Source organism: Coturnix japonica, chromosome 3 (assembly GCF_001577835.2).
Source record: "Coturnix japonica isolate 7356 chromosome 3, Coturnix japonica 2.1, whole genome shotgun sequence".
Taxonomy (NCBI): Eukaryota; Metazoa; Chordata; class Aves; order Galliformes; family Phasianidae; genus Coturnix; species Coturnix japonica.
In genome coordinates this window covers 70681255-70705980 of record NC_029518.1, presented here as the reverse complement: position 1 = coordinate 70705980, position 24726 = coordinate 70681255, and the positions used below count along the sequence as shown (strand labels likewise).

Here is a 24726-nt window from a genome sequence, read left to right as displayed (position 1 = left end):
ATTAGGCCGCGTCTGCGCTCTGTGCTGTAGCGCTCCGCCTGCCCGCCGGGTGCAGGCCAGGCCGGCAGGATGCTGAACGTGCCTCCTCAGGCCTTCCCGGCGTCCGGCTCTCAGCAGCGGGTGGCCGTGGGCGGCCGCACCAAGGTAGGGCCTGCGCAGCCTCCTCGGGGTCGGGGCTCTCCCTCAGCCGGCCCTGGGGCCGTCACGGCGCGGCCCTGCCGGCCGGGTTTGGGGCTGGGCCGGAGCTGCGTCGTTACCGTATAAGCGCACTTCTCCTTTTCGTGGGGCTCACAATGCTCCTTGTGCGGCCTTTCTGCATCGTCTCGGTTTTCTTACGCAGCCTTTACAGCTGTGTGCAACTCGTCTTTGCGTTTGGAGTGTCCCTCCACGGAGTGCGCTTGTGGGCCTCGCTTAGTTGGTTTGGGACCCAAACTGCCAGAGTGAAGCAGCACCCGTTGACTTGTGTTTGTGTGCTCTGTCTGCAGTGTTCAGAGACCACAGTTCTCACACTCTGTTCTCCACTGTAGTGTTTGGATAAAGAGGCTCCTGATCTGTCATGCCGGTCTCATCTGTGAGACCTTGTTCTGCCCTTACCCTGTGAGCCAGTAGGTCACGCCCCCAGCTTTCCCTGGGTGAGACCTCATGTTGCCAAGAGGTTTACAAAGTCTTTATGATAAATGTTTGAGAATCCTTTTGGTTGGGTTACAAAATAGGAAGCCTCTGTAAGCAGCTTTACTTCTGGGTAGGGCTCCCAAGTGATCGTGAAGAGTATGGGTTATTTCTCGTTTTGTCCCAGTTTTCCTTGGGAGCTTAGAAGAACATTTTGAATGGCTCTTTTTCCCCTTAGAGTTTAATGATATTTGTACAATTGTTACTTTCCAGGTTCCTTTAAAACCAGGGAGGAGTCTTATGGATTGGATTCGATTAACTAAAAGTGGAAAGGACCTTACTGGTTTGAAAGGGAGGCTAATAGAAGTGACCGAGGATGAGCTTGCTAAGCACAACAAAAAGGAGGACTGCTGGATATGTATTGTTCTGGAAGTACTAAAAGAAAAAACCAAATGTTATTGACAGTGCTATGCAGAAGGGTAGTAAAATAAGTTAGCTTTTCCAGAAAGCTGTTAAGTATTTGTGTTAGCGTAGTTAGACTGTGCCTCTGCAGTAAAAAGCAAAAATTGAAAGGAATGTGAAGGAGAAGGGAATCGAGAGCTAACTTTTCAAAAGCCAGTAGGGTGATCATCAAACAGACTTGCCACATAGGACAGAAGGATATCGAATGGGGCGGCAGGGGGTTAAATAATTTCCCTCCTGCATTTTCTGAGGTGCAGTAACCAATCCTGTACACAAGATGGCGCAGCGGTTACATCCCTCAGAACATCAGCTCAGTAAAACGTGCAAAAAAACCTTTCCAGTCCAGGAGGATTGTTCTTATCAATTAGGATTGTCCCAGGGATCAGTCCTGCAGTGCCACAAAAGGGATCTCTTGGAAAGAGTCCAGCGGAGGGCCACTAAGATGGTGAAGGGCCTGGAGCATCTCCCATATGAGGAGAGACTTAGGGAACTGGGTCTGTTTAGCCTTGAGAAAAGAAGGCTGAGAGGGGATTTGATCCAGGTTTATAAATACCTGAGGTGTGGGGGCCATAGTGGTGAGGCTGGTCTCTTTTCAGTAGTGCATGGGGGTAGGACTAGGGGTAATGGGATGAAACTACAGCATAGGAAGTTCTGCATGAATGTGCACAAGAACTTCTTTACAGTGAGGGTGACGGGGCACTGGAACAGGCTGCCCAGGGAGGTGGTGGAGTCTCCTTCTCTGAAGATATTCAAGACCTGACTGGATGCCTACCTGTGTGACATGGTGTAGGGAGCCTGCTTTGGCAGGGGGGTTGGACTTGATGATCTCTAGAGGTCCCTTCCAACCCCTAGAATTCTGTGATTCTGTGAAAACTTGTCCTACTGACCAACTCTGTGTGATTTGTTTTGGGTTCCATATGGTTGTGTGACTTCTGTTTCTGGAAAACCATATTGCTTGCTATTACACTGTGTAATAGATACTAATCTTTCCACTGTTTCTAGAGATAGTTGAATTGTTGCCGTGGTTGTAAAATATCTTACTCACATGATCTTGCATTCCATTTCCTGCAGGACTAGTATATAACGTCACACCGTACATGGAATATCATCCTGGTGGTGAGGATGAACTAATGAAAGCAGCTGGAACTGATGGTACGGATCTTTTTGACCAGGTGAGAACAACTGGCAGTGAATGACACTTCTTCACTAAAAGGTATCTCAGAAAATATAAAAATTTTTTTAAAAATGGCATGTTTTCTGATTATTTTAGGTCATTTCAGTGGAAATGACTTAAACCATTTGAGCTGTAAGCAAAGACAATGTTTTACTGTTCAGAATTGCACTAATGTGCTGAAAGAGAATCATCATTTAAATTTTGCGTCAAAAATCAATAATGAAAGTGTTCTTTTATGTTGAGGTTTTACTTCAGTTTGACCATTTTAACCAACTGATTGGTTTTTAGCAGAAATAGTGATTAAACTTCAGATTCCTACCTCCTCAATGCAGTAATGTATTGACTAATTGCTCTCGGTTGAAAGCCATTTTCTTCTCAGAGAAGAGCATGAATTTTTTGACATATAGTTGTAGCATTTTTCTATTAACTTGGTTACCACATTATCAGTGAACAAAGTACTAAGGAAGAGGCACTGAGACTGCTATTAACTCATTGTGAGCAAGTCAGATGGCAGCTGGTCTCTTCTTTGTTCACCTTTTCTTTAAGGCTGAAAATAAAGTCTGATTTCGTAGGGGGTGATTCACTGAGTTGGTCTTTTTGAAAACAGACTTTCTTCCCATCTTCTTGGCTCACAGGGTTCTCCTGGGAAACGGGATGAGCAGAAAGGGAACTTACTCTGTTAAAGACTTCTGTCATTTCTTTACAGTTCTGACATCATAGTGTGTCACCTCTTAACTTGCAAAACGTATTTAAGAATGAACGTAAATAAAGGAGAGATGCGATGATCATAGAATCATAGGATTACCCAGGTTGGAAAAGACCTTGGAGATCATCAAGTCCGACCGCAGCCTAACCATAGTACCCTAACTCTAACAACCCTCTGCTAAATCATATCCCTGAGCACCACATCCAAACGGCTCTTAAACACATCCAGGGATGGCGATTCAACCACCTCCCTGGGGAGCCTATTCCAGTACTTAACTACCCTTTCCATAAAGTTCTTCCTAATATCCAACCTAAACTTGCCCTGGCGCAACTTGAGGCCACTTCCCCTCATCCTGTCACTTGTCACTAGTGAGAAGAGACCTGCCCCACTCTCACTGTAAGAACCTTTCAGGTACTGGAAGATCCTTTCAGGTACTGGAAATGATGTTTTAGCTTTGTCTTATTGTCTTTGGTTAATCTCTTGACAAATTAAGTGTCTGAGCACAGGATTTCAGTATATTTTCCTGTTGGTCACAAAGCTGCTCAGGTTTAAATTAACTTTCATTTTCACTCCTGGGAATTTATGCTGTATCAACTTGTGGCCTGAAAGTCTGTAGCAAAATCACTGTCACTGGTGGGATGTACTTAGAAATGGGAATGGAGGCAGCAAAGATGGTTCCAGATGCCCAACAAAATGTATCTGAACTTTGTAACATGGATGTTTTTGTTAGTTTGTTTTGTCTCAGGAGTGGAAAACCGCTTCCAAGTTTTCATTTCTGGCTGATGTCTTTCCAGTTCTGGAGGCATTTCTTTTGCCTGTGCATTCTGTATCTATTACATACTGATGTATTTAAGAGTTTGGTAGGCTGCTGGTGGTTCTTAAATGCCTGAAAAACATAACTATCACTCAAAATTTTTCATTTCTTTCTACTACCTACGTAAAATGCAACTGCAACTTGTGGATGGGACTTCCTTATCTTGTTTGCTTAGCTGGTCCAGTTGAAGGTTTTTGTTTTTAAATCTCTTTGAACCATTCAAATTTGTCATGCTGTGCTCCGTTACCTTTTCTCTTCCCCGAGGTGTTATCCTTGATGCCCCCATCAGAGCTGGCTTTTCTGCTATCTATTTCCTATGGAAGTTCTTCAGTTCTGGTCTGTAAACTACTGCTCTTTCATCACTTCATTTGACTTTCTAAAATAGATTATTTCCCAACAATTCAATGATCGTCAGACACAAACAAACAGAAACACTCCAACTTCATAGGAGATGTTGATGTGTCTAAACTACCATGCTGTACGTTATGTTTCCATCATCAGTCACAGAATCACAGAATGACCCGGGTTGGAAGGGACCTCAAGGATCATGTAGTTCCAACCCCCCTGCCTGGCAGGGCCACCAAACATACACCTTTACTAGATCAGGTTGCCCAGGGCCCCGTCCAACCTGGCCTTGAACACCTCCAAGAACGGGGCATCCACAACCTCCCTGGGCAGCCTGTTCCAGGGCCTAACCACTCTCCTAGTGAAGAAATTCCCCCTAACATCTAACCTAAATCTTCCCTCCTTCAACTTGGATCCATTTCCCTTAGTCCTGCTATTGTCAGCCCTTTCGAAGAGTTTACTCCCCTCCTGGGTGTAGGTTCCCTTCAGTTATTGAAAGGCTGCAATGAGGTCACCCCGCAGCCTTCTCTTCTTCAGTCCCATTCCCCATATTCATATCTAAGCAAGATTAATTTCCTTTGTGGTAAGGACAAATTCTGTTATGTTGTGATCATCATAAAAACTATTCTGAAACTTTTTCTGTTGTTAAAGGTTGTGATGTTCAGGTACTGCAACACATAAAACAGATAAATTAAGCTGTTGTCAGATACTCAAGGTCTTTTTGTGTGTGTTTAAATACTTGTTGTTTGTGAAAGAAATAAAAATACTGAAAAAAATTGAACAATTGGTGTCTGGGTTAAAAACAAAACACTAAGAAATGAATTAAATCAGCTGATATACAACAATGGTGTTTGTATCTTAGTGCATAGAGCGACAACACTGTAAAAAAAATACAAAAGTTGTGAAAACCAATTTCGTTAATATAGGTTCATCGTTGGGTCAATTATGAATCGATGCTGAAGGAATGTCTTGTTGGGAGAATGGCTTTCAAGCCTATTGCTGCTCCAAAAGGTGAGGGCTTTTAGAATGAAATAATTTCTCATAATGCTTTATTCCAAAGGTGTCTGGAAGTTGCAAGAAATCATCGTATTTATGAGGAGTGTCTGTGTTTTGATACAGAAGTGAAGGCTGTTGCATGTACGTAGTCTTGGTATTAGAATTTTATTTTATCTATTAGATTATTTATTAGAATTTTATTTTATTTATTAGAATATTATTTTTCGTCAGAAAAGGGCTATATGTTTGTAGAAATAGGTGTGTGTGTGTGTATATATATATATACACACACATATATGCACATTATATATATATATACGCACACATTATATACACACACACACACACACACACACATATTTTATACATACATATACATATATACATATACACACACATATATGTAATATACATTATATATAATAGGTCCCAGCAGGCAGGTTTTCCTAACAGCCCTCTGGTGTGATTTAGAGCATCTTCAAATAAGTCAATTTTTTTCACTTTGATGATTCCAGCCCCAGATGTAGATCTTGAAAGTTGCATTTGAAATGAGATCTATGAACAGAGTTTCTGGACGGTTATTGTTTTTAGAAAACTCCTTACTGAGTCTGCTGAAGTTTGGATTTATTTGGAGAAAATGTTGCTGATTCAGCAGGCTCATCAGAGCCAGGACAGAGAAAGAAAGTAGCGTATTGTCTTAAATCGCTGACAGTGGTTTCTAAAGACATTATCTTCAGTATTTGTTTTGGTTTACAGGCCACAGTGAAAAATGCCAGTATCATGCAACCAGATACTATTACTGAATAGTGACCCGTAGCAAAACTGCTGTGAAAGCATGACAGAATTGATATTTGTAACTATTTTTCTCACCTTCTGTGGTATCCTGTAGGTCACAATTTCAACCTCTGACAAGGGAACATGGCATACTTGCTTAGCACTTAGATCACTTTGTCATTAGGTTGACATTGTTCCGTAGACAGAGGGAGATAGGATTTTACATCTCTGCGTTGCTAGGTCGCTAATTCCATTGTAGAGTTTTGAAGCTGAGTGCTGCAATGCAAGGAGATACCTTGACAGCAGGGCTGCTTCATGGATCTGACATGTTATAGATACGTTAGTGCCACTTTGTCATCTGAATCACAAACATAAAAAGTAAATCTGACTTTTATTGATTTCATTAGTGTAACTTTTCTGCAACTGGAGGAATTCTCATGACAATACATAAGTGATAAAAAGAAACGTATCTTTGCTCCTGACAGCTATGATGGTCCATTTTCTGGTGTTTATTTTTTCTCTGCTTTCTTCTGTAGTAGGGCTGCTTCTTATCCTTCTTCCTGCAATCTCTCTCAACAAACCTCTACAGCATTAAGCTGTTTTGCCATTGTTTTGCTTGATTTGCCTTCAAGATACTTGGCTGTTACATCTGTGCTAATTGTATACTTGGTTGGCTGTAACTGTTACTACTGATGATGTTTCTCATGGACACATTAGTGTCTGTTACCACTGATGTTATATACAGACGTAACTTAGGAGTTGGAATGCATGCATTTATTTGTACTCTGTTACTGATATTATGCTGAAAGAGGTGTAGTATGATCCAAGAGGTGTGTCTTGGAAATGCTTCTAAACAAGTGTCCTTGAATCTACAGTGCCAGTTTCAGTGCTGTGTGTTAAAGTGAAAAGAGTATATTTTTGAACTGAAACAATTACCTTTTAATGACAAATGAGACTTCGTGACTGCCTTGCCTATTCTAGCAGGTGGCTTGAAGTAATGTGTAGCAGAATATACAGAGAAGCAACAAAGTTTGAGAGGAACTGTGCCATTCATTCTGTGGAGTATTTTTACCTCAGGGTGGAAGTCTCTGATAAGGACAATTCTTTTTCAGCTTGGAAGTCCTTTTACAGTACTGTGTGCTTGATGAATTGCCAGAAGCCTTTATTTCATTTGCTATCATACTGGCATTTTTCTTCTATCCCTGATGGAGAGAGCAGAGGGAGGGCTTCAGAAACCCACAATAAGAGGAGAAACACTCATCTTTTTGCTTTCATGAAAGGGAGCAGGAAGAACAAATTGGATTCTCCTGCTTCCCCCTGACCTGTCTCTTAATAAAGTTGAATGCAGAAGGGGTCTTTGCACCAGTGTTTTTTGTGATATGTGTGTAAAGGTGGAAAGGATTTGAGTACTTCCAGAGGACTAGAAGAAATGTATGTGACCAAGAAGCACTATGACTTTGTCATTGAGTGCTATGTATATGAATTGGCACTATGCACTCATCTAGTTTAGGTTTTCTTTTTCTGCTGGTTTTGTTTTGTCGTTTGGAATTAGTTGCAGTGTACTGGAGATTTAATGATAAGTTCAGATGATAACTTGTCCAATAAAACTACTTGAGAGAAGAAACTTAAAGGAAAGTTTTCTTTTTCCTGTGTTTCTGCCAGACAGTTTTGGTGGTGGTAGGTCAGATTTGGTGTTTACTGTATGTTATCTTCAAGCAGTGTCTTTCCAAGTCTGACACATTGAGCTTCTTGGCTATGAAGCTTATTGTTGCACAAGGAAACCTGTACTTTTTGTTTTTAAAAGTCAGATAAGTTCTCATTTCCTACCATTCAGTGCTGTGTGACTCCTTGCATTTTGTGTTATAGGTTTTTTATTATTGTTATTACACATAATCTTTTGGATTATTATCAGTGCTACTACATATAATTATGACTGCTTGGCACCCAGAGCATCCTGGCCAATCTGTTATTGGTGTGGTTTATTTGGAGAGCTTTACACTGGCACATTTCTTTAATATGATGTATGCAAGTACTGTACTGCATGCTCTCACTGTCATGCTTGTTTTTCTTAATGCTTTTAGACATTTCTTCTACCCTGCCTGAAGAGAAGAAACAGCTTAATGGTAAGTATTCTTCTGGATCAAGGTGGGAAATGAATCTTAAACTTACCTGAATATTCTTTAATGAACGATACTTACCCAGTTTCTGTCTTTACATATGAATGGGATTTTGAGATAGTAGTGATCTTGTGGAAGTCCAAAAGGCAAAATCATAGTCAGGCACTGCAGATTCAGTGATTAAAGCATTAGAAGGTGGAAGCGCAGTAGTGTAGAAAAAGTAAGTATAAGATGGACAGGCTTTCTACTAGAGAAGGTAGATCAGAAATGTGCTCTTGAAATCTGCCATTACAGCAGTGCCAGGTAAATTTGGATTGAGCTTGTTCTGGGCCTTCAGAGAACAAAGACAATAACAGAAACAGAAAGTTTTCACAGAATCTTAAAATAGTTTAGGTTGGAACAAACATCTGGAGCTTGTTTTGTCCAGTTCTCTGCTTGTGTCAGGATGAGCTTGGATGTTAGGTCAGACACCTATGAGCAACACTGCCATCATAGAAAGAGTTTCTGGTGGTTGTGTGTGTTTGTTTTTATTAAAATAAGGAGATTTCTTTTCTCTGTGCTATTGTCTGTTGCCTTCAGCTGTACCCCCTTAAGAAGAGCCCTGCTGTCTTTTCCGTACTTCCTTCCTCCCCCAGCCCCCTTTTTGTTAGGTAGTTGAAGGTTGCATTGAAGCTTCTCCCATAGTCATTTCTTCTGCAGATGGAGCAGGCCCAGTTCCCTCAGCCTTCTTTCAAGCATTCTTTGCTCCAGCTGCTGACTGACTTGGTGGCCCTTTACTGGACTAGCTTGCATCAATGTTTGCCCTGCACTGGAGAGCCAGAACAAAGCACAGTACTGCAGATGTAGTCTTACAAATGCTAAACAGAGGGAAAGAATTGCTTCCCTCAAGCTGATAAGCTATGTTTTTGATCAGGTTGCATTTGGCTTCTGTCACCACAGTGTTGTAATGTAGTATGTCCTCTAGCTTGATCAGGCTTGTTTACTATGTCCCAAAGAAATTTTCTGCAAAGCTGCTTTCTATCCAGACAGGCTCCCTGGCCTGTTATGTTATGAAATCATGCATTTACTTTTGAGTTTAGTGCAGTTTTTGTCAGCCTGTTTCTTTAGTCTGTCAGGTCCCTTTGAATGGTATGCATAACTTTTGATGTTTCAGCTACTTCCCTTCATTTCTTACTGTCTGCAGCAGGAATGCCAGCTGTAATTAGCCGGCAGTTGTACTTTGTAGTGTTGATCACACCTTTTGCACCTGGCAGTCCTGCTAATTTTCTGTCCAGATTTTCACTTGTCAGACTCTGTTGTGGCTGTGAGGATAACACAAGAGACTATCAGTCAGCAGTCTTGCTATCAGATCTCCCATGAAATTTTGCCAACCAGTTCCCTGAACAAGCCGAAGCTGTAGTTCTTCTCACCACCTTGCTCGTTTCAGTAACTTAAACTCCTTCACTTCATAGCTGCTATCAGCCTTTGGATTCTTTATGTTCTTTATGACCATCATGCACAGCAGAGCACTAACCTTAACTGAGTCATTTAAGTAATTCACTTGAATAATTTTCTTTTTTATTGCAGCATGACTTCTTATTTTCAAATAACATTTTACAGTACTTCAGAGTAATTAACAAATAACTTAGTTTGCTAGAATATTCTTGCACTGGCAGTTGTCTATTTCTGTTGCCTCACAAAAGCAAGCAGTGTGTATGATCACAAATTGCCCTTATCCACGGAGAGCAGCCCAAGCATATGTTATATGTCTGTGTTATGATTTAATACCAGTGAGCCCCATTCCTCATGTGGTTGATCTGTAGTTTTGGCAGATTAATTTATACTAGAATGGTACTCTTAGTTTTATTTACTTTTTACATTGTGAAGTCATGTAATTCCCACATATATCTTCCATTCAAACTTCCAAAATGAATTGGCATATAGAAGATAATTAACATGTGAACTCTCACTAACCAAAATAATTACTGTACATGTATCCGTTTCTAGTTTGCAAGGTTTGGCTTTGAATGGACTTGGAATCCTTTTCACTTGTCCAGCATTTACTAGCTGTTAGCTTAGACCACTGCCTAACCATTGTCTGGTGAAATTGCTGCTATCATGCAATGTTACAAATTGTGTTATATCTCAGTCAGTGCAGTTTCTTCCATCATGCTTCCACACAGCTTCCTTCTACTGAAATTGGTAAAGGATTGCAATTGCTTTAATCTATTATATCTGTTCAATATTTTCCAGATTCCTAGCAAAGCACAAAGTAGAGAGAGGCCAGCTGAAATCAAAGCTGAACAAATAGTTCCATTGAATTCATTAAGATGTTTTATCCCTACTTCACCATCACGAAGTATGAAAGGACAGGTTAATACCTGATGAAACAGTGAGCAGCGTAGAAATACCAGGAAACTCATATGCAGGGTTCTGTGGGATATGGAACTCTTAATTTCTGAAACTGAGGTTCATGTTCTAGGAACCTGCTCTCCTAGAGGGAATGCTGAATAAAACCAAAATAAAGTACATGGATACTTTCCTGTGAAAAGAAAACCACCATATATTCAGAAGGGTTATTTAGCAAATAAAATTGGACAAAGAAAAAAGAAAAAAAGAAGTTTTACTATGATTTCTATTAAATGAACTTCACAGCACATGTTTTAATAACTCTTTGCCCTCTGTAGGTATGCTCTCTGAGAGGAAAGTACTGGGTGCTTCTGCTAGAGATACAACTCCAAGGTAAACTTTTGGTTTTCATTCTGTTGAACATTCTATTTAATAACTCTGTGCAGTACTTAGTAAATACAGACAACTTTTTCCATATTCAGATCTTGGTATTTCAGCTGAATGAGTATCTCATTACCATCACTTTATAAGTAGGAAAGCTGAGGTTCAGACCCTACAGGCAAAAGATGAAGCATATTTCTTGGCTTGGTCTGTTGGTTTCTAACGCTTTTACTGCCCTGCATTATTATACGACTGTATGGTTTATTTTCACTGGCTCCTCAGTCTTTTACTTCTTGAGAAAACTCATGGGAAGTGATTCCATGTGGGCTGATTTATTTATTTATTTTACTTGACTCATTTGTTGGTAATAATTGGCATGCCTCAGAAAGGTACCTCATTTCAGGCTGGAATGTTTTAAGATACAATGAGCTGTTCAGGTTTCTGCAGTCTGAAAATGTAAAACAAAGCAGACCTTAAAAATACAATGAAATACCTGCTGTTGTCACTAAGGTATCTTTTTTTTCCTGATTCCTTGTATCTCTGAAGTTTATTTTCTGATTTTTGCATAATGTGACTACATGAACTCTGGGCTAGTTATGTGCAACCACATTCATAAGCCCTATTTTGCAAATGGAATATGGCTTATCTTCTGGAGTTTTTCACCACTACTTGCTTCCTTTTCCTCACGTATATCTGGCATGACCAAGTGCCTGATGGGAAGCTGCTGGCTACCAGAAGCGTGTCTTGGAGGGGGCATCCTGTCTTTCTTCTCCAAGAGCTCATACATGAAACAGAGGTAGCTAGGACTTGGGGACAAGAGAAGACAGTAATAATGTACCCGTGAGGAGTGTGTGGAGTTATGCAGTTAGAATTGACTTTCACTTACTGGGATTGCAGCCTTCATGATGCTGGAGTTACTTCAGAATGTTAGATGTGATCAGATGTATGGCTTTTCTGGATTTAGATAGGTATGCTACCATGCTGAATAGGTCTTGAAAACCCTGGCAAATATATGGTAATGGAAGCAATAAGATATATACAGTATGCCCTACCTTACCCTGTAGTTATTACAAGGTTTGGGTAGCTTGGGAATCATGAGAATGCAAAGCCTAGATTTGGGCAAACGAAGGAAACTGGTTTTGTGGTTTGAAGGTAGAACCTGGAACTCTTGGAAACTGCTCTGACAATTTAATAACTTTGCTTGGAGCCAGGGACTTTGACCAGCTTTCCTGGAAGGTTCATGTACTGCAAAGAGGATGCATATGCTTTGTAGCTAAGACTTCTGCCTATAACTATATAGTTCTGTATAACATAACATTTAACTGCTGTGCACTATTAGGACAGATAATTAGACTGCTTTTATTTTAATCTCTGGGCTTACCTCTTGAAAATATATGTATTTGAAAATGTTGTATTTGGCTGGTATCTTTGTGAAAGAAGTTCTACTTGAAAACTGCTGCTTAAATGTATTTTGGTATGCTGAACAAAAGTATATATATTTTCTTCCTGTACTTCTATTTTACAGTTATGACTGGTTTCAAACAGATGATATGATCACAGTTGTCATATATACTAAACAGAAGGTAAATGTATTTTAAGAGAGAGATAATTACAGGATCTTATGATCCAGCTCGAATTCTTGGAGAACTTCATTAAAGTGCTCTTTTTCCTTGTCTGTGAAAGGGTATGAATGCAGAGTTGGTGATAGTGGACTGTCAAGACAAAAGATTACGGGGAGAGATCATCCTGGATGACTATTCATATCTTGTAGAAGTTGGTGGGTACTGTAATTTTATGGTTGAAAATACTGAATTTTTATTTTACTTTATTAATACCTTCACATCAGCCCATGTATGTTTTGCTTATACTGCTTAAATGTTATTCCTCTGTATTGAAAATGATTACATTATGAAATCCTCTTTTCATCTGGTTAGTATGTATGTATTTTTTTTTGTTCTGTTTCTTGCTTGATGTCTTAAGCCACGTGGAATTATGTGTAGCAAGAAACTGATGTAAAAGTTATGCAGGTTTCTCTATTTCAGGTGTATGTTATTGATCACTTACTAAAATGACCTTATTCAAAAAGACCTAGTGGAATGATTTAGATGAATATGAGTTGATAGTTATATCATGAGTCACTGTTTAAGTGACCGATAGGAAGCAAGAGTGAAATTTCAGGGCCAAGTAAAGATGCGTATGGTTGTAAGCACATTACTTCACATAATATTTCTTGGTTTAAACTGTACAAATATATAATGACTAGAATGTAATTCTATTTTTGCTTAAACTAGTTTATTTCTCTGTTTCAGACTTGGATTATGAAGTTGAAGATGACTTTGCTGGTAAGTTGTTTCTTGTAACTTTTCTATATTACTTCTAACATGGGAGTGTAGAACTTTCATTTATTTTTCTGATCCATCAGGTACTTTACAGCTATTTGTACCATCAGGTTCTGGCACAGTCAACCAAATCAAACCACACAATTGACATTCTGACTCTTGAGCTTGTAAAAAAAATGACATGTTGATGGTGCTCTGATCCTTTGGAGTATCTCTAAAATAATTAGAATTGAGCTGTGTTGTGTACATGTAAGCCATTCTATGCTTTGAATGGGATTTTCATAAACTTGTTTATTCATTCATTCATTCATTGCTCTCTATAATTTCTTGAAGGGAGGTTGTAGTGTGCTGAGGGTTGGCCTCTTCTCTCGTGTAATCAGTGATAGAACTAGAGGGAATGGTTTTAAGCTGCACCAGGGGAGATTCAGGCTGGACATTAGGAAGTATTACTTCTCGGAAAGGGTAGTCAGGCATTGGAATGCACTGCCCAGGGAGGTGGTGGAGTCACCGACCATGGGAGTGTTCAAGAAACGTTTGGATGTTGTGTTGATGAATATGATTTAGCTGGGAAGTATTGGTAATGGTTGGACTTGATGATCTTCTAGGTCTTTTCCAACCTTGATAATTCTGAGATTCAAATGGCCATTTGGAAAAAAAAAAAAAAAGGGGGGGGGGGGGGGGGGGGAGTATGTGGTAGCAATTAACTATTTCCAGTAAACAAGGACTTGGACTTTGTTATTTCTGACCAGATGGACTGTGGATCTTTTCACAATGTATTTATTACATTTATTAAATATAGTACATTATACATATTAGGTTAGTGCTTGTTCTTCTAACTAAAATGTAAAACATTAAAGGTAACTGGAAGTATTTTAATGTCATGCATTAATTTTGTGCTTGTTCAAAAATGAGTAGTCCTTCTGGAATTTAGTAAAGGAGTAAAATTATATTGTTGTATGAAGTGTAACTTCAAGTAACAGCGGGGAAACAATTTTCTTTTATAGTAAATATTGCTGAAAAAATTGGGAAGGTAGAGATCATTTTAAAGAAGAAGGATCATAGTCAATGGAAAGTGCTGGGATTGCCTTTGGAGGGTCATAATACGCTCATCAGGCGCAAGGAAAGAGGTAAACGTGGCCACATTTGCAGTTCTTTTAAGACTTTTTAGGGCATGTTAAACGTGTTTTCTCCCAGGATTTTTCTTTTCTGTGACCGTACTTCATTTTTTTAGGAACATTTTCTTGTTGTTGCATCTAATGACTGCCTGTGTATTTGATATCCCTTTTGTCTGTATGAAAACTTCATTAGACCCTTGTCTTGTGGCAAAGACTGTAGGAGTAACTAGTGAAGAAACAAAAAACCTCCACATCCTACTATTCCTACAGGTGCATCCCTTTTCTATGCTGTAACATTGTTCCAGCACTGTGTAACTTTGTAACTTAAGCTATGCATAAAGGAAGCACTCAAAGCCAGCTCTAAATAAGCTGCTGCATCTGCAGGAAGTGGTAGAGGTTACATATAAATTCATTTTTTGGTGAGGGAGTAGTATGAACTTGTGGCAGCACTCAAGTGCATTACCTTGATGACTGTGATTGTTTTTTTTTTTTCCAGCTAAATTAGAAATTTCTATACAGTAACATAATCTATTATAAAGATGTTTCTGATGTTATTGTGACTGTCCTGTTTCTCAGAAGCATTCTTGACCCTCTGCCTATTTGTGTCCAAAAGCTGACTAAATTTAGACTGCCTTATGTATGTATGAGAGCAAAATTGAGAACTGATTAAACATTGTTCACTCTTACTGGCTCATAGTTACGGTAATTAGACCATGAAAGTTGACAGATTATTGTGCTCCAGAAAGGAAGAATATGTGTATAAAACACGTCTCTTTAGCTAAATTTAGGTTGTATAGAATGTAGCTTTGCTATTCAAGTTTTAGAACCCACTGAGTCAGAGCTTGCTGAGCTGAGTTTCTTCGGTTCCTCAATTACTAAGGTGAGGAAATGTAATAAATATATTGATATATCTGGTTTTTAAACCATAGTCCAGAATTTTTTATTCAGCGATTTATTAATTAAGAAATAAAATTGAACACACTAGAAGGGTTATGAAAGAGGAATGTTCAGTGCTAAATGTCTTGCCTTTATTCTATCTCTCTGCTTTCAGTGTGGCAATAATATCTGCACATTGGAGGCTTCTGTTTGCATAGTGTAGACTTAATTAGCCTCACTCTGTTTTGCTTAGAATTGTGCCTCCTGCCTCTAAATTGCCTAGGTTTCAATTTTGCTCCCTTAGAGCAAATGCTGTTAAGTGTGAGAAACCCCCATCTCTTATACTAAGAGCATGGAAATAGTAATTAACAACTCAGTTGTTTTTCTTATCATTGCTGGATGTGAAATTGGTTTGGTGTGCAAAACAGCCTTTTATGAAGTATAATAAGTATATTCTGGAAGTAAAATAATCATGACTTCCAGCCTCGTAAAGTAAGACTGACCTCGTAAGTGAATTGATGCATTTTTATATGTGAGGTTAAGCAGTTCTTTGAAGAAAATATTACATTTCCTTCAATAAACTGCAGAAACCAGTAAGTGTGTTGCAAACACAGCAATTTTTCTTAACACTATTTACAGTTAAGCATAGATGAAGTAACTGTGAAGTAGATAAAGTAACTTTAGCCCTGTTTCGTTGAGAAGCAAAGTTCCTCAAATTTTACCATGGCTGAGAAGAGCAGCCAGGACAGCTGATACAAGGTGTATCGGGACTTGTGTACCTGCACCAAGCACCTGGGGATCAGTGCCTCTTCCAGACAGGCAGGCAACAATAGGAGCAGTGCTAGTGCTGATGGAGAGCCTCGATAGCTGCTTTGCTTCCAAGACCTGAGGTGTCTAGTTAAAGCTGTTTTATAGCTTTACATCTGGCACTTTTATGCTGCATAATGTATAGGCTACCACAGATGCATTGCCTTGAATTCTCTATTTTTTTGTCACTCATTGTTAGTTTTATGTCAGGTGTAAGCATTTCAATGTTGATGTTGTGTCCCTAAAAGAATGTGCAAAGCTCTTTGCTGTTGAATGCTGATAGGCCATTATACATGCCTTTCTAAGGTGAAGAAACTCCACATAAATGTGGAAATTTCCTTTTTTAAACTGTTGTCAATAGAAATTCCTGCTGTAATTTGTTTGGCACTTTGAACGATGGGGTAGAAATTCCTGTGAGCACATATGAGGTGTTCTGGTGTAGTGTAGCAGTAACAATGCTGTAAGTAGCATAGGTACTGTAGGTAGACTGTGCTAGGGGTAGTAGTTGATTAAAGGGTGCCAGAGAATATATGGCTTCTTTCTGCAAGCGCTGTATCATTCCCTGTGGACAGCCCTATTAGAAACATTTGCATCTATTCATATTTTGAAGTATTTTTTAAGTTGCAATATATTATGTTTATTTTTCTTTCTTATTAAAAGATCTGTAAGTAACAGACAATTGATGCTTTTAGGATTGTTCTACAGGAAATGCAAGTTGGTTTCTAAGACAGAAGTTACCCATGACACCAGGCTCTTCTGCTTTATGCTGCCTAAGAGCACTCATCTCCAGGTTCCCATTGGACAACATGTTTACCTCAAACAAATCATTGCAGGTAGGAAAAATTGAGAATATGACCATAGATATTTGAAGATATTTCTCTGTTTTGAACCTCTGCTGCTTGCAGATAACTTAGTGTATACATTTTTCCTGTTCTTTCAGCTACCTTTTGTCTTTTCTTTAGGGACGGAAGTAGTAAAACCGTACACACCTTTATTGCCTTTTTTGCCACTGGATTTCAAAGAACCATTTTGCCAGGATGGTGCACATATATATTTAATGATCAAAATTTATTCCTGTGGATTGTTCACGCAGGCACTTGACCACCTACAAATAGGTAAATATGTGCTTTGGGGTGTTTTGTGTTTAGTTCCACAGTGGTTGGCTTTATCTTTGCACATGTCAGCTGTATCAGGCAGTTAATTACTTGTATTTGTTTGTGTATATATTCATATTTGTTACTTGTTTTGTATTTGACTGTATATACTCTAAAATAAAACTGACTGTAGTATTTTGCAAACTTTTTATTAGCCTCAAGATATACTTCCTTTTATGTATCAGATATAAAGCAGAATTTTAATAGAGCTTCACAAATCTGTATAGTCATAGCATAAAGGCCAGGCATTTTGATTGAACACCTTTTCTTTTAGCATAAATGATCCATGAGTGATTTATATTGTACCATTCAGAAATGAATCCCAGCACTACAAAGAAGAAGGGAGTATAAAAGAACCTTTTAAAAATCAGATTATTCGTTTTTTTTCATCTCATTAAGGATTACCATTTATTTTGATTTTAAAGGTGATGATATTTCTGTCAGCAATCCTGAAGGTAACTTCGAGAAGTCACAAGTTGAAGCTCTAGAAGACCTCTTTTTATTGGCGGCAGGCACAGGCTTCACACCAATGGTTAAGCTGTTGAATTTTGCTCTGACTAAGGTTGATTGTCTCCGGTACGTACACTAATTATGATTTATCCTCAAGCTAAAGTGATTCATAGGAAGCATAAGATGAAGTGTGATGAGCTGTCCTTAGTATTAATAAAATGATTTCAAAACCAAAGGGCATGAAAGCATTTTTCTTCAGTTTATTTTGAGATACTGATGCAGAGCACCATTTCCTCTTGTAGTGTCTGTGCTCAGGTTTTCTCAGACTTTTTTACCATTTAGTTTTCTACAAGCCGCTTGATTACATTTTGCTAATGTAATTTTACATGTTATAATCTTCCTCCTATTTTCAGCAGGCAACTGGTTTTATTTGCCTTAAACTGTGTCACTGCAGACATATAAATAACAAATCAATTTTTGAGTAGCTATGGCATTTGTTTTACTGTTTGTAACCGTGGCTTTTCAAGTCCCTGGGCATAGTTATCTCAATCCACTCCACAGTAAAGAGTAAGCTGTGGTTTGATGTGAGACACAAGTGCTTTTCATTAGAGTTCCACTGTTTCTTTAGTATCTCTTAGAAAAATCTTCTCTTGTTGAGAGGAGAAGAATGTGACTAGGAGCTCAAATTAAAATTACTCCAGATCTGATCCATTGTCTTTATTATTTTGTTGTTTTGCTTTTGAGCTTGACCGTACTGTTGTCTTAAAATAGATATTTCAGCTGCATTCAGGCAGATCATGTGAGGGATTCTTGCTCGTCTTGGGTCTGTTCTCTTGTAAAAGACTGAGTGATGTGGATCCCTAAATGTTTTGTCATGTGTATCTTTTATTTAATCTGTAATGTAAACTAGAACTGTAAAAAGTCTCGAGAGAGTTCAAGTAAACTCAATAACTTGGTAGCTCAGCTTCAAAAGGAAATGCAAAGGATGTCTGGGGCGCATCTTCTGAAAGAGATATGAGGTATTTTTGTATTCCTTTTAGCAACAGTTTGCTTAGTGGAATTTCTTAATAGATTGGTTTTGTCCATGTGAACTGTTGTAATTTGTGTGAGCACACAAATAGAAAACACTCCCGACTCTTATTTTCCGAAAAGCTGTTGCAGAGGATAGTTTTACAAATTTGACACTCCTTTCCTGTGTCTTTGAGTTCAGACTTTTGTAAGGGTTATTAATTTGTATTACTGGGTTTTATTGAATATAAGCACAGGATGTTTTGGCTCATTATGTCTTCATAAAGCATATTTTGAAAGAGGATAAAGGATTTAAATTAAAGGCTAGTCTTCATAATAAAGCTACAAAGGATTATATGTGTACTGCAGTAATCTGTTTCTAGAAAAGAATCTAAGAGCGTATGTTGTTCCAGTAGTGTGTATTGTCTGGCACAAAAGATGCTGCATTGTGAGAACACAGTGTATGTACTGTTTGAGGGTAAGGCTCTTCCGAAGGATCTTGCATTGTCAGAAGCAAATAGCACAGGGCAGTCTGTCACTGTGAAATAAATGTATCATCTGGTAAAATACTTGGGAAACACTACTAAGTGAATTTGTATTTTTTTCCTCCTCCTTGAGTGGAAAACTTATGCGTGAAGTGAATATAATATGAAAGCAAAAGCAAGGAAAGTAAAACCAGTAGTGAAAGATGCAAGTCTTAATATGTTCTCTGTAAGCAGAGTAAACCCTCAACTTTTTTTTCCCCAACTTGTTTCTTTTTATTTATAAGCAAATGTCACAGAAGTGTCTTTCACACATGTATACATGCACTTAATATTTATATGCATTATGTGTATATAATACATATAAATATATGAATGTTATTTTCTTCATTTTACTGTGAAAAGTAACAGTTGCTGTAGATGTGGTTCACGTACACTAGAACACAAATTGCAGAGAGAATGCTGAGGAGGGACCTAAATGACTTTATGATCACATCACCTACTGAAGCAGCTTCTGTCTAGTTGTAGGCAAGTGCTGACTGAACCTCTGAGGTAGTACTGATAACTCTGGAGAACCCGCAGCTTCCCTGCGTGGTGTTTTCCTTGACACTGATGTCTTGGATCACTGGATTTCCAATCATTCTGCCTAGCTTGTCTCCTTAGTTTATTTTATTTTAAGTCTGTTATTTCCTATCTACAGTGAATGTGGAATGCAATTTATTCTCTTCCTGTCTGCACTATCCTTTTGTTAATAAAGCCATGATGATTTTAGTTCAGTCTTTTTTCGTCTCTTGCTGGCTGGATTGTATGAGGACGTAGTATTCCTTCTTTCCTTTTTACTTGTGGTGTATTGCTCCAATCAGCTAGATGCATTTCATAAAGCAGGCTGAGGCACAGAGGCACTAAGCATTAGGCAGAGGGCTAATACTTCCCTGGAACAGTCTGTTCTTCATTCTGTTTGATAGCTGTCTTGTTTTGCTTCTAGGTTTTCATTCCTAAACAATTGCATCAATTTAATATTCATTCTTAATACGCTGTTCCACTTTCGTTAGCATTCTTTTCTGTTTTAGAAGCTGTTTTTACAACATTCTCTACTTCTTCTTCCTCTGTGTTCATGTAAGGATTGTTTTTGTTCCTCTGTCTGTGCATCCTTTAAGACCTTTCATAGCAATTTTCAGAGCTTATTGAAATCTGCATCCCTGGAAGTTTGTGGTATATTTGAGCCTCCCATCTCCTTTCAAAAAACTGACAGTTCCTCATTCTTTTTCTGAGCTAAAGTTCCATTATTGTTCTCTCAAATATCTCTTCACTAGCATTAGGGATCATATCTAAATCTCTATATCTTCCTTTTAGCTTCTCCCTCTTTTGTAGCAGCACTCTTACCACTTCATTCCAAGTTTGGAGGCTATTTATTTTCTTTGTAACATGTTATGAGCAGCACTGCACCAGATAAATATATATACAGTGAGTGCAGACTATCAGTAAATGTATGCAGACTTATTTCTTGCACATCCCAGTTCCTACCTTTGTTCCCAAGGAGTAAATTTCTGGCTTTCCCATGTGTGTTTTTGTTGACCTTTTTCCTCATCTGAGCGGTGCTTGATGCTGTGGAGCATCATCCCAGTTCTGACAGCATTACTTTCTTGAAGCTTTACTTTCTTATTTTCAAGGCAGTGGGCCCTGGGAAGCACATAAGGGCCCTGATCTTTGGCACAAGCTTTTGACTAAGTTAATTTTAAGATCTAAAGATGGATCATGGCTGATTTGGGAAGGCTTTCCAGAGCTCGTATATTGCAAGTTATTTTGAGTTGTACTGCATCTGAAACTTCTCTTGGTAACACCATTGATGATTGGTATTACACATAATTGTCATATCTCTGCACAGTAGTTTTGACAGCTGAAAATGAATGTCTTCTCTTAACTGGAAGATGATTTCTTTGGCATCTACTGTAGCTTTTAGGAGATTTGCTGGTATCTTGAAGTGTGATCAGACTGCAGAAGAGGAAAAAGGTTAGAAGACAGAAAAACAGTATGTCTTCAGGGAGAATACAGGCTTTGAAATTGCAGTTAAGGAGTAGCTGGAGCCCATGAACTCCTCTCCACAGAAGTCCAGCATATGTGACATGATTGGAAGGATGCTCTGCAAGCTACACAGGTGGAGGAGAGGGGAACTAATAGCTTCAACACAGCTTCACGTAAACATAATGCGTCTGTTGCTGGTCTCTTAGAAGCAAAGTTGTCTCTTTATTAGGAGAGTGTTGGGCGCTGAACCAATGAATAAAGCATGAATAAGATAACCAGGTCACAGCTGTAGTTTTGCCTCCAAGTTGATGAATTAGGTTTCTTTTACTCCTATGTGCTTGGATTCTATCTTCAGGAATTTAGTATTGACATGAGCTTCTTGAAATTCCACTTACATATACCAGCTTGTAGAGATGCAACACAGAAAAGATTGACAGAGTTCACTAATGATGTATTAACTGCAGCAGTAGTGCTCAAACAATATCGAGAAACCACTAGATAAATCTTGACAAGCAAGTATACTGTATTCTCAGTCAGGCCTTAGTAACTATAAGAGACTTTAATTTTCTAAAATCAGTGATTCCTGACGGATAGGTTGCAACCATATTTTGCAACTTTGTAAGGCGCAAAGTTATGGCATTTATAAGAGGGGGTCACAACTCCAAGAGATTTGAAGTACAGCCACAAGGATTTATTGGATTAGAAGCAAAAAGATTTAAGAAGAGAATGGAAGAGTATGGGTTTTTGTTTGTTTTAATGTAAAGAGCTTCTTTATAGTCCACTAAGTTCTGATTCATTAATGTGTTTCAAATACAGAAACAACCTGCGGTTAAATTCTGTTTACTTCTTTTTAAGGACAGTGAAGCTTATTTTCTTCAACAAAAAAGAAGATGACATACTTTGGAGAAACCAGCTAGAGCAATTAGCTCTTAGAGATGAAAGGTATTTATAACTCTTATGAAGAACAATTTGTATCATCTCAGTGTATAGCAGAACATACCTGGAGGCATACAGCAACTGTACAGCTAAGGCACAAAGGCAGATCCTACTTCTGGAAACTTCTATCTAGAATTTAATGAGGTATAGGAGGTGGAAGGTGATTTGATTATATAGGGCACAGATGCATATTAGCAGGGTATAGCCAAGAGTTTGGTGTGACAGTGTTTGAGATGTTAGTTGGAGATGGATTATTAGATGTAATTATATCTAAGACTGTCAGAGAAGCTTTTTGAATGAATAGAAAATTAGCCTTAATGTTAGGACATGTAGATATGCAAAAAGAAGGAAATAATAGACTAAGATAGCATACCCATTGAACAACACTCCGAATGTACTGAAGAGTCATGAAAAGTCTCTTTAGTGTGGCCAAAATTCTTAGCTTGAAATTCAGAGTTCAAATTAGGCCCTACTTCAATTTTTACTTACTGTTTATTCACCATTATTTTTCTCAGTTACAGTCTAATTATGGATTAAAACACTGTAGTTCACGTGTAATGTTACCTTCATTTAGCAGGTCATGTTTATGCCAAGAGATGTATGTAGGAATGTCGAGTTGCCATTTAATTTGAATACCCTTTTAGTACTAGTTAAATTAATAGTGCTTGGATTTTTGGTGAAACAAGTATGTGTCATTTCTGCCTATGTAATTCTTAGTTTAAATTGTATTAAATTGAAATTGAACAAATTAATTTCAGCTGTTCCTTCATAACATTGATGTGAAAAATCAATATTATTTCATAACACAGTGATGTCTGGCACCTTCAAGGCTTTGTAGTCTAGACATTGTGCAAATTTACAGCAAAATCCCTTTCTCCCTTCCAGTAGCAACCTAAGATACACAAGTCTTTGTTTTTCACTCGATAACTACTGTTAGTGGGTTTTAGAAACAAGTTAGAACACTTTCTTGTTAATTAAACTGTGCTGATATTTTCGAAGGTTTGGCTAAACAATCTTATTTCCCCGCTAGTGAGTTGAGCTATGCCAACATTTGGATAAGTCAGTAATGGAAAAATAAAATCCATACTTTAATATCTTGATTGGTGCCTGCTGGGTTTTATTTCTTTATTGTAAGGTGAAATACACAGCTACCATTCTTAACATTTAAAGATTGCATTAAATAATTAAACATCCGGCTTTGGAGGCTGTTTTGATTGACTTGTGCTAGGAACAGCTAAATGTCTGTAGGAATTAAACTTGCACAGTAGGAACAGAGTAGAACAACAAAGTAATCGTAACAAATGGCAGTGTCTCAGTATTTTCTATTGCAGTTTTCTAATCAAAGACAATATTTCTGGAATATTCTTCTGCTTTCCAGGTTTGAGGTTCAATTCATTCTTTCAGAGCCAAAAGAAGACTGGATGGATAAACGGGGGAAGATTTCTTCAGCTCTTCTCTCTGAGTGTATGAAAAGAAGTAAAAAAGACTCCAAAGTGCTTATCTGCATCTGTGGTCCAGCACCTTTTACAGAGCAGGGACTACAGTGAGTATTTTAAGTAATGAGTTGGGGAATGAGGAATCTGCAATGTTTGGTCACCCTTGCCAGCTATATTGTTTCTGACTTGAAAGTCTTTCAAAAATGGCTCTGTTTTGTGCTTTGCAGCAAAGCTTTAATTAAAAGAGTAAATGCAGTATGTGAGTTCCATGAGCTGTAATAACTTGTCAAAACTCTCTAAGCGCATCTCTCTAACATTTTTTTCCCAAGTCCTGCTTTAAATTCATTACTCAGAGAAAAAATGATATCATAGGAAATAAGCTTACTGTGTAGGTGTTAGCTGGATAAATTAAGTTAGTAAAAGTAAGAATCAAAGCTGCTGTTCTATTACAAGCAATTCTCTGGATTATTATTAATGTATTTATTTACATCTGTACCAAATACTTTCATTATATGGCTTATATTTAAAGGGCTCTCTTTTCTGTGGCACCACTGTGGACAGCTACACAGATCTAATGGAGGGTGTGGAGCTGACCAATAACTGTTGTCTTTTAATAAAGCAGAGATGCATCAAATGGTAGCTCTACTTATTTTTAGGAACTGTGTTGTTAACCTAAAATTGCATATATGATCAAAGTGTTGTCCTTCATGTACATTAGTAAATGCATTTAGAAAACTTTGCTGTGCATGTCTTAATAAAATCAAGGCAGAGGTGCTGAAGTTGTATCTGTGCTGAATTTTGGATTCCAAATATTGATGTTACAAATTTGATTTCTGACTTTCAGATATCTGAAGGATCTTGGATACTCTCAAGAAGAGATACATGCTTTTACTGCATAAAGCTGTATGAAGATATCAGTATCTGTTAGTTCAATACAATCTTATTTATTTACCTCCATGAATTTAAATAAGTGAGAAGTGATTTTTTAAGACTTGAAATTTCACACTTGGTACCAAACTGTTTCTTGAAAGAAATACATCTTTGGAAGAAAAAATTTTATACTGTGTTTTATCTTGTTTTTGTAAATATTTATTTTCTAATACTTAAGTCATCATATGTATTAATTTATTGTAGAAGGAAGCAGAAGTGTATGATATGTGTTATGTAAGGTATCTCTCGGTTTTGGTTCATGAAAGCTCTTTTTATTGCAAGCACCGATGTAGGTTTTGAACTGAACGTCTTATTTCTTACTGCAATATGTCTGAAGAGCAATACTGTCTGAATCTAAATCTTGCACTGTAACTCAGGTAACCAGTCACTGAAAAAATGTTCTTTTTCATCTGAAGTCTCTGCTTGACTTGCAAGCAATCCAATTATGACTTTTGGCTTTGTAAA

General features: G+C 38.1%; 1 protein-coding gene across 1 annotated transcript; it reads left to right on the top strand.

Moving 5' to 3' along the window:
• LOC107311990 (cytochrome b5 reductase 4) lies at positions 1-24726 on the top strand. The gene is made up of 16 exons (XM_032443652.1): positions 1-144; positions 883-1041; positions 2121-2243; positions 5037-5121; positions 7962-8003; positions 10664-10718; positions 12232-12289; positions 12390-12483; positions 13016-13048; positions 14050-14172; positions 16536-16676; positions 16806-16958; positions 17423-17573; positions 21815-21901; positions 23274-23438; positions 24176-24726. Exons 1-16 carry the CDS (start codon positions 70-72, stop codon positions 24228-24230), a joined length of 1599 nt encoding a protein of 532 aa, XP_032299543.1. The 5' UTR covers positions 1-69; the 3' UTR covers positions 24231-24726.

What these genes read in the sequence shown, in the direction of transcription:
- LOC107311990 (XM_032443652.1), top strand. Translation starts at nt 70, where the DNA reads ATGCTGAACGTGCCTCCTCAGGCCTTCCCGGCGTCCGGCTCTCAGCAG. An exon ending in GTACGGATCTTTTTGACCAG is followed by an intron (nt 2,244 to 5,036) that starts GTGAGAACAACT and finishes TCGTTAATATAG; the next exon opens with GTTCATCGTTGGGTCAATTA. An exon ending in TTAGCTCTTAGAGATGAAAG is followed by an intron (nt 21,902 to 23,273) that starts GTATTTATAACT and finishes TCTGCTTTCCAG; the next exon opens with GTTTGAGGTTCAATTCATTC.